The following is a 10,891-nucleotide window of genomic DNA, read 5'->3' as shown; positions in this document are numbered from 1 at the left end:
CGTGTCGTTCTCTTTCATTAGTGAAAAAAATCCACTACCGTACCTATTTTTAAATTGAATAATAATATCATCTCAACTGATATTTTGTTTGTTCATGCTCGTGGGACCAACTAAAGGTGGAGGAAAAGGTTAAATAGTATCGCGGAGCATTAAAAATGTAGTTTATTATTAAGGAATTAACATTTTTAAGCACATTTACATTTTCAAATTTCAATTCTACAAAAATCGCATGTATTCGAATCCGTGGACACGGCAAAATCTACTTTACCTTTATGATAATGACGCATTTTCATTCGGCAAAACAAACAAGGAAGAGATTAATTTTTCAACATATATCCCAAAAGCATGTATGAGACGATCATATTGCTCAGCTCATACCTTTACCTACATTCACCAGCTACATGCCCCATGTTGTCTGGTACAGACTAAAAAACCAACACTTAATAACAAGCCTAGGTCTAAAGAACACATATGAAGGTACTCCAGAAAAATAAATAAATCAATAAACAACCTTGCATTACATGCATCAACTCACCGATTGCATTTTTCGCATGCAACTGATAGATGATTAGCTTTATTTTTGTATTTTTTGCCACAAAAATCAGTAGTGAAAACTGAGCAAACCTTGTAACATCTGCTAGGGCTGTCAAAGCTAGTAAAATAAAACGTTTATACAGCACATAAATATTTCATTATTGATATACTAATACAGTTGCCTCGACACTTTTTAACTAGTCCAAAGAAAATGCTCCACTACAATATCTGCAAAATTCACAAAACACGACATGTAAAATCAGATGTTGAGGAAGAAGCGTGCTTCAAATAATATGGACTATGGTTTTAGTCAATAATAAACAAGAAACAGGACAAAGGATCTAAGTTGCTCCCCGACTCTTTGTTTTCTTGAAATACCCATATCCCAACATGGGTAATGGAGATATGGTCTTTTAAAGATCCTCCAAATACATGAGAAAACTTTTTTTTAAAAATGAAAATTCCCATATCTAACACTAACACTTTAGCTCAAGTAACATAGCATCAGATTTGTCATTGATAAATCTTGATAAATAAAAATTCATTTTGATAGAAATCATTAAAGACAACTTTATACTTCCCAAATCATGAAAATATTTCAGGATTTTCTTATGCATGAAGAAAGCTAAAGTACGAGGAATAAGTAATCATCAAGAGGAATGGACAGTAAAGTGATAACACCAATCTTGTAGAAAAACAACTGCAGAACCACAGCTATAATCCCTCACCTGTTACTGAATTTCTCAACAGCATCTGACGCATAGAGGAGAGTTTCATTAGCTTTCTCTAAAACCATATAAAGTTCCTTCCCTCCAATAATACGAGCAATGGCCCAAGCATTATTTTTCGCTCTAATAGACACTTCCAAATCTTTGTCACGACCTGGATTATCCCATTTTGATCGACTCTTTTCAGCATCTACTTCTTCTCTAAGCCTATTTAAGGCAAGTAAAGATTCCTGCATTATAAAACAAAAAGAGAACCAGCAAAGGCTTTAAAATTTATCTTGATGACTCAATGGATTCCAACAAGGTATGAGGGCTTCTACTTTCGTGATAACATCAGAAACAATAACAACTTATATTTATTCTCAGAGATGAAATTTGATTGACAACTGGAAATTATATTTGACCAGAATGGATAAATAGAACTGTAGAGGCTATCAACTGTTAAAATGATCATCTAAACAAAAATGCTATTACTGTGAAATAACTGAAAAAGAATAGTAAAACCATGCTTAGTACTTAGGTTATTTGAACATAGGGCACTTACCCTGCAGTTTTAGGAAGCAACAAAGCAAAATAAAGTAGCAACATTGACCTCTAATATATCAAGATACACACTCGAGCTCATACATACTCCCCTATCTACAATATTGTTCACATATTATTTTGATAAGGGGAGGGGGTTAAGGGGTGTCTAGGAATCAAACCCAAGACCTCATGCCAACATGGACTTCATTTCAACGGAAGTCCTTTGCCATTACACCATGGGATCAGTTGACATATCGTTCACAGATTATTTAAAAGTGAAATTTGAAATCAATTATTGCCAGATTATAAGACACATCAAATGCTAACACATTTAATTCAAAACAACTTATACCACTGAAATGATCTTCGACATTCTTCTTTTTTCCAGGTCAAGGCAAACAATATATTGTAACCATTTGAAAGAATAGCTCTGTGCTTTACCTTTGTTAATGTTGTAACCTTTGCTGGGGGTGAAGCCCTGGATATGTCTCTGTTACCATCCACTATCAAGTAGCGATACCCACTGACATGATAGGCATTCTCTCCACCCCATCCCTTTGACAACTTTTCTTCAACTTTCAAAATCTTCAGTGAGGCCTAAGAGTTAAAGAGATTGTCAGCCTAGCCAATTATGTAAAGATATTGTTTCTAAACTTGATATAATTATTGCATCTAATTACTAAGGATCATTGTCTATTAGGAATTTGCTTTAATGCTTAAGTCATGCACATTTCAAATGTCCTAAACATGAGTTATCATTTCAGATATTATTATATCTATCAAGAAGACAAAGGTTTTTGAAAGGTCTATATCACCAGTCCTTGTTCATACCACCAAAATATTTGAAAAAGGTGGATGCCAAAACTTTGCATGCAACAAAATGAATGGATTGGAAACAAAATTTGGGTAAAAAGACTTGGAAAGAAACAAAGATAATGCTTATATGAAACCCAAATAGTGCCATTGGTTTAAGACAAAAAGACGGACATAAGAAGTTCGTACGTTAGCAATCTAGACTAGCAGAAATGACTTAGGCCAGGGGCTATGTAAGGGCACGGGCTCTAAGATGCAAAAGAAAGATTTTGAAGGATGAGAAGTGGGAAAGACAAGTATATAAGAAATAAATGAATTAGACATGCTGCGAGCTTATGAGGATACATTGTGAAAAAAGAATAGAATTTGTGAAACTAAAATAAAAAGTATTTGAATGAACTGGTTGATAAATGGAAATGCTTATGCTAAGTATGATATATATAGCACATGTAGGAACCAACATTTTCAAGAAGTTGCTGTTTCACAGTTGAAACACCTTGCTCCCCATTAAGGATAGAAGAAAGAGGGATAAGAAGGATCAACGTAAGGCTTTTGTACTGATAAGCACATAGATACATCCTCTCCTCCGTATGCTGTAGCCAAACTATTGGAGTGGTTACATCTGATCTACCAACATCCACACCCCAAATATCAGTGATAAGAAAACCATCCTTCCCTTTGGACCACTTGCCATGCTGCAAGGGCCTTACAACACAGTATCTATTATCTCCAGCAGGAGAAGTATCTTGTGAACCATAAAATTGTTCTGAAACAGATCCAGAGGGGGCCAAGGTAGATCCAGCAGTAACATGTGATGAAGTGTTTCCCTTGCGTAAATAGGACCATGACCTTGCTCCAGAGGATAGAGCAAGTGGGGTTAGCCTTAAAACCGCGTACGTGAACAAGTTTACGGTATCCTCCTGATAACGATATCATTAGAAGCATTAGTATTTAGTTTTAATAAAATCTAACAGGAATGGTTCCTGTAAGAATGTTGACCAGGAAAATTTATTTAGCCATTAAACATTAATTTCATTTTAGTATAAAATTAGAGTCAGGTGAGAGAAACTAGAAAACTGCTACATCAGCTTTGAAGATCAGACCATACAGGAGAAAGTGTTGTGGACACGAGCAAGTCTTGAAATAAAATGAGCGAGGAGCATTGTGCATTGCCAGCAGAAGATTCTAATAGTCTAACAAGTGTCTGCCAAAACAAGAGGAAATCATTAAAACTAAAAGAAATAACAATTACAAACAACTGTCATTTTAAGGTGCATATGGTACTGTTCATCTTCTATGCTTATAGTAGCAAGCAGGTATATAAAGTTTTAATCATGCAAAGCAGCAATGAATGATTTTCTATAAGTTTCTAATCTCTGGTTTTAAAATAGTTTTAAGTTAGCAGGTTAAAAATTGCAGTAGAAAGCAACAGTGTTGTCAACTCTTGCATCTGGTATAAAAGGTCAAATAGGATTATCCAAACTCATTTTTGGAAGAATCAACCAACTATTTATAAGATCAAACACTGAGAACTGTTCAATTAGATTCACTCATTAATGCCATATCTCTTACTCTGGCAAATTAAGAAAGCAAATCTAAGAGAGGCATCTAATGCTCTATTAAACTCCCTTTACCAGTTTTTCCTATGAAAATCCTAAACCTTATATATATAGTCAAGAAGAAAAATCAAAAAGTTTGTTCAATAGAAGACTCATGTCTCTGGATCTTACAGGTGAGCTTGATTGCGTTGACTTGCCCACTGAAAAGAGAAAAAGATCTAGACAATTTACAAACAACGACAATATATAATATAGAGTCACTTTGCTCTAATTATATAGCTAGAACTTAGAAATCTATGATAGGCAAGAACTTAGAAATCTATGATAGGAACAATATATGGGAAACTTTTACACAAGTGGAAATATGTGGTTTGATGGTTCAGTAGATACAGAGTAATGATGGCACCAGACCTCAAATTCAAACTACATTATCACTTCAAATATAGAGCAGAGCAGATTCATTCGAGCATAGAAACTATCTATTATCAGTTATTCAGTATGCTAATATCCAGTCACTAGTATTTTAGTTCCAAGGTTACATAACTCGAAACTACCATAATATAAGTTTCTTCATTGGAGGTAGGAACTTTAAACCACTTATTATGGAAAATGTGAAAGAATTTTGGCAATTCAACTACATATGATAACTGCAAAAACACACACGCATGCACACAAATTCTTAACACAAACCTGAACTTCAATTGCAGCCTCTCGTCCTACAGTTAGCATCTGTACAGTCCTTCGTTCCTTTAAACAGTCACAGAATGATGGCAACAGGAGTTTCTTCCCAACCAGAAAATCTGCCTCAAAATAAAAGTTATACATAAGGCATGAGATATAGCTACTTCAGCAAGACTTGGAAGCACAAATCCAGATAAAGCCATTTGATACAGCAACTTCAGCATTACCCCAGCAGCACTCATCCAAGGGAGACAGCTTTTGACATGCTGACAATTAGTGACTTGCAATGAAATATTTTGAATCAAAGACAAAATAACAATAAACTTAGCACAAGTTTCAAGCAGACATAAAATTTCATAACTTACCTCTTAGATAATCCATGATGAAAGGGTATAAATGAGCACGAGTTAGTCCTCCGCCAGGTTCTTTGTCAAGCAAAGCTCTAATAGATCCATGAAACATAATGAAAAGAGAGTGAATTTCCTTGAGAACCTCTCTTAATGCATCAATCCGCCATATGGCTTCCGGCTCCTTACTTTTCTCCACTATCTATAACAATAAATAGCAGATATCAGACATCAGACTTTCCCATCAAGGGACAAAATTTTACAGGTTGACCAAGATATATGTACTTTACTCTTTTTCCAACAAAATGCTGGTAATTAACGAACACGTCTAAACAAGGTTTCAAGATTTCAAGACAATCTATTGACACCAATAACCAAACATTTGTACATCTATGCCTAAAATTATCATTCAGAAGCAAATGGACATAGAAAAAATATATATCATACTAGATAGTCACAACTACATTCATACCATAACCATCCAAATATCTGGCTCTGCCTCGTAAAAGACATGAGAGTGCCTCTCTGCCTCTATAACCTCGCAAGCAGCCTCCGGAGAGAAAATTCTGCAGAAAAAACTCGAATGTTTTTGTAAAAAGAACTAGCTAAACAAAGAAACTTTGTTCTAATCTTAAACTGAACACGATGGATCACGAAAGGGGTTCCTTAGTACTAACCGCGTGAATGTAATAAGCCCTTCGCTGAGCCCAATCACAGAGAGTTGAGTCGAAAAGGGCAAATCAGGAGGAAAGAAGTACAAAATTTTATCAAGTTCTTGCCCTTCATGTTGGCCTCTTCTCAAATCAAATATGCAGAGTTGCATGCCTTCAGTAGCAGTGCCAATAGACGACAAACCCATGAAACTAGCTAATTTGTTTCAATGAACCTGATTGAAATAAACAGAAAAAGGAAGATTGGAACGCAAAAAAAAGCTACACAATTATTAGGAAAGAAAAATTAAGAAAAAGCGACAGTGAGATGCCAAAACACTTACTCTGTAAAATTTGGCGATGAAGCTTCTTAGATCCTCAGTAGCCAAAGAACGAGAGCGAGTAGACTTGCGGTTTGGAGATGAACTTTGAATCGTAGGTGGAAGGAGTAATTGTTAGTTAATGAATAAAAATTAAATTAAAGAAGGGGAACTTTTGGGCTGTCATGGTAAAGCCCAATTTGAGTTGGGCAGCAAGTTTGGAGCCTAAAGCCTACAACCACTCTTTTCAAATTGCTTAAATTTAAATTATCAAAAGCTAACTAAGAATTAGTTGAATATAATGGGAAGGCACATTGATTATTAAGGAAAGAGCTTAAGCTCAAATTTTGAAGACAACATTTTTTAGAGGGACAGCCACGAATTTTGAAGAGATATCAATTTGGTTTGATTTTTAGTTTTTATATAATTTTTTTAGACTTATTTTGAGAAATTAAAGTTATTTTTATAATTTTTAATATTATTTGATAAAGTTTTAAAGAATAATTTTTCAAATAAATAAACAATAATCAATACATATTTTTATACAAAACTCTTAAATAATTTTGACTATTTTAAAATTTTTTATTTTTATATCATAAAATTAGATTTAATTATAAATTAAATAAAAACTAGAATTGATTTGATTACAAGTAAACACAATTTTTAATTTGCATTTCATAAACTATTCAAACACTACAATTTAGATCAATTTTGGTTTTTAATTTTTTCACTCAAACCTATAGTAAACTAGATTAATGGCACATGTGGGTGAAAATAATTAAAATATATATTTATTAAAATCCATATAAAAATAATTGATGCTTTGATTATAATAATAAAGTTAAATATTTATCATGTATGGTGTTTTAGGTTCATATATTATTATAATCAAATATTTATGAATTTATTATATAGAAACACAAACACACCCTCATAGAAATATATATATATATATACATTTACATTTGAGAGGGTATTTACAAAGTGAGTCGTATACATACCTTGGAAGTTAGGTACTATTGATAAATTAGAAAATTTTAAGTGTTACTAAATTAGATATTAATTTTTAGTATTGAATTTATGTTGTTAATTTTTTTTTATATTTATAAAAATTAAGTACCTTGACATTATAATTTTTATGCGTCGTTTTTAGAATTAGACCAACTAGTTGATTTGGGAGTTGATCGGGGTATAGGTCCTAAATAAGGGATCAGATCGACTAACGTGAACCGGTTAAATCGATTAGACCAATTGAACTGGCTATCAAGTCGAGTGAACCAATTTTTCCTTTTCTTTTTCCTCTTTTATATCATTAATAAATTTATTCAATTAAACCGAATGAACTGATTAGAACATGAATCGATTGTCTAATTAATTTAACCATCGGTTCAATTCTGAAAATATTGCTTTTGTGTAACAAAAAAAAAGAATTATATTATAAAATAAAGAGAGATGGAGAGAATAAAGAACAAAAGAAAATATGAAAACAATAGATTATGCACTTTATTGATCGAAAGGGGTGATTACAATTTTTCATCAGAGTCTCTATTTATAGGCATAAGAAGTATAAAAGAAGTAGATATCTAATTCTAATAACTATTAGAATTTAAAGTACACCAAAATTTTATCTTGATCATGATGGGCATCCACTTCATAAGATATTCATAACCCTTCTCTTTGAATGTCCATTGGTAGATAATGTGCCTCGTTAAAACCTCATTAAGAAAAACCTTGTGGGATAAAAACAAAGGAAAAAGAGTAGGCAATCTATAATATGCATAATATATTGCCTCATTAAAAACCTTATCAAGAAAACCTAATGGGACAAAACCTCAGTTAAGGGAAAAAGAGTACAACGTGTATTTATTCCTCCTTATGAAAACATCACATACTTTCTCATATTCTACGTATTTAATCTTGAATAGTAGTTTTTCAAATGACTATTTGAATGTATTGCTAGGCATTTATATCACCATTCTTTTGAAAATCATGAGTGAGGGAAATTTTTGGGGAAATATATTTTGATCTCTTCAAGAGTTTCAACAATAATCATAGCAAACTTTAATCATGATCCTTCTATAAAAATACAAATAGATATTTTGGATCATTTTATCATCCTCTTTCAACTACTATTGACTAAGTCAAATTTACCATATATGTTCAATTATTTCAATTCATATAAATGAATAATTTTCCTAAAATTTCAATATGCTTTTAGCATTCTAAATCCTTGAAGGATTTTAATATAAACTTTACTATATAGTGATTTATAAAGGGTTGTAATAATAACCATTAGATGCAAGTTAAATCTTTTATGAATTGTCAATTTAATAATATATCTAAAGGTTATTGCATCCACCACAAAAGAATATTATATCTTTTCATAATTAATGCCAAAACTTAGTGAAAAACTTCATATTTTTCTTTTGCAAAACTACTTCAATTGCACCATTCCTAGCTTTATACCTTTAGATATTTGGATTACTGGTCCAAAAACTCCACGAATTTAATTGTACTTGAGTAGCGTCTTTCTATTTTGATCAATTTATTCCATATCTATATTTCTCAATAGATTTATTCAATACCTTCCTTTTATTTCATTATTTCAATAATAATATTGCAAGCAAAATCATTGTCGACCACTTTTATTATTCGGTTCCACATTTTCTCGAATTGACATAAATTATCGAGATCTCTTATTTTCATTATTTTAAAATTCAATTTCAGGTACTTGAATCACTTCTGAAGTTTTACTTATTTGTTATGTCTTGGGTCTCTTCTCGAGCACCCGCCTCTACTATATGACCATCTAGAAGAATTTTTATTTTTGAAACCAACAAATCTATTATTTATTCTAACTGATTATCCTACTGAGACTTTGATTCAAATTAAATATTAGATGGTATATAACACTTGGTTATTCTCATTAAGTTTGTAAATATATCTAACAGTTAACTTGTAATGATTTATCTCTATTGAACTTCTAGTTCAAATTACTCTCTCCCTAACTCATTACAAGTTATTGTTTCTTTCCCCAAATGTCGAGAAAACTATCGAATCAAAATTATAATCACAAATCATGTTATAATTGAATCTAGAATACATTCAAAACATCTAATAATATAAAGAAACTTGTAATTAATATATATTCTCAACTTTCTTTGAGGATTCACTCATCTTTCTGCGTTGTGGTGGAGCAATTGGAACATATACACACATACAAAAATTCAAAGATTAGAAATATTTAGCTCTTGATCAAAAACCAATTGTAATGGGGAGTATTTATAACTAATTGGCTTGATGCGTACAACACATAAATCAACATAATCTCATGTTGAATTAGGAAGTTTAGTTCTCATAAGTAATGGTTTAGACATTAATTTAGAGTTGTTCAATCAATAATTTCTCTAAACCATTATACGCATAAAATAACAAACTTTTAAACTCAATCACTAAAAAACTGAGATATAAACTCATCAATATTAGCAAGATGAATTGTCTTAATTACATGATCTGAAATTAATTATTTAAACAAGCAATCTTGTAAATGGCTGGTTGCAAATTAATAACACATATGTGATTATTTGGTAGATGTATCTACCAAAATCATATAATATCAAAACTGTAACACCCCTAACTCATATTTGTAATAGCCCAAATTTCAGCGATGTCAAAAATAGTTGTTCGAGACTACCAAATCTGAAAAATGAACTCGTAGATTATATTATTTAATATTTAAAAGCCAAATATAGCTTTTAAAAGATTTTTGAAATAGTAAATTGTGTTTTATAAAGATTTATTTGGTCAAGAAATTGAGAAAAAAAAGTATCGAGATCTCGGTGTTATAAACTGAGCCATAAATATTTTTATAAATATTTATAGAGTGTCAATAAGGTAGTATTAAAATTTCGTTAGAAAATTTTGACGTTTGAGTGATTAATTAAATAAAAAGGATTAAATTGAAAAAGGTGTAAAAGTTGCTAGAAGGATTAAATAGCTCAATTGTCAAATGAGGAATGAACTAAAATGCAAATAAGCCCAAAAAAGATATTTTGGGTGGCAATAGCTGAGAAAAATCAGGAAATGGGTGAAATAAGGGCAAAATTAGAAAATTGCCAAAATTAGCTAAATAAAAATGGGACCAAATTGGAATATCTAGAATTCTCTTCATTTTTCTTCATTTTCATCAGTTGAAAAATAGCCATGGAAGAGGGTTCAAACTGGTTTTCATACTCTGGCTTCATGTAAGTTTAATTCTTGCTTTCTCCTTGAAATTTCTAAGATTTTGGACTTTTACAATTGGGTCCAACTTATTATGTCATTAGTTTTTGATTCCATGGCTAATTTTTAAAGTTGCTATGGATGAGTGTTGGAAGCATATGATGAATAAATATAGAATTGAAGCTTTAGTTTTGATATATGATGATTTTATCAAGTAAAATTGATGGAAATTAATTTTCAGGGGTTATGAAGTAGTTTAGTGCTAAAGGTCTAGTGCTAAAGTTCTGATTTTCAGGGGTTATGAAGTAGTTTAAAATGACAGAATAAAGTATTAATTGAGAAAAATTAGCTCAATTGAGGGGTTAATTGAGTAAGGACTGAATGGTATGAACTGTGAAATTTGGGGTAAAATGAAAATCAACATTTTGCATTAAAACTGTTTTGGACAGCAGCAGTAGTCTAATTTTAAAAAATCACCAAAAATTTTAGAAATCAAATGAGAGTATGAATAAA

At 31.5% G+C, this 10,891-nt stretch overlaps 1 protein-coding gene across 2 annotated transcripts; it reads right to left on the bottom strand.

The window, feature by feature from the left end:
• Positions 1-478: 478 nt before the first annotated feature.
• LOC108476165 (vacuolar fusion protein CCZ1 homolog B-like) lies at positions 479-6,429 on the bottom strand. Of its 2 annotated transcripts, XM_017778283.2 has the most exons (11): positions 6,182-6,324; positions 5,865-6,073; positions 5,660-5,753; positions 5,206-5,389; positions 5,068-5,106; positions 4,850-4,959; positions 3,709-3,804; positions 3,062-3,520; positions 2,229-2,384; positions 1,263-1,492; positions 479-762 (listed from the first exon to the last, which is right to left on the bottom strand). In XM_017778283.2, the coding sequence occupies exons 2-11, from the start codon at positions 6,044-6,046 to the stop codon at positions 732-734; spliced, it is 1,581 nt and encodes a 526-aa protein (XP_017633772.1). In that variant the 5' UTR covers positions 6,047-6,073; positions 6,182-6,324; the 3' UTR covers positions 479-731. The 2 variants fall into 2 exon arrangements, with proteins under 2 accessions (XP_017633772.1, XP_017633774.1); XM_017778285.2 differs by lacking the exon at positions 5,068-5,106 and having other exon boundaries at positions 6,182-6,429.
• Positions 6,430-10,891: the final 4,462 nt, after the last annotated feature.

This window comes from Gossypium arboreum, chromosome 3 (genome assembly GCF_025698485.1).
Source record: "Gossypium arboreum isolate Shixiya-1 chromosome 3, ASM2569848v2, whole genome shotgun sequence".
In the NCBI taxonomy this organism is placed as follows: domain Eukaryota; kingdom Viridiplantae; phylum Streptophyta; class Magnoliopsida; order Malvales; family Malvaceae; genus Gossypium; species Gossypium arboreum.
The sequence above is the reverse complement of the archived record's forward strand: the minus strand, read 5'-3'. Positions and strand labels throughout refer to the sequence as shown.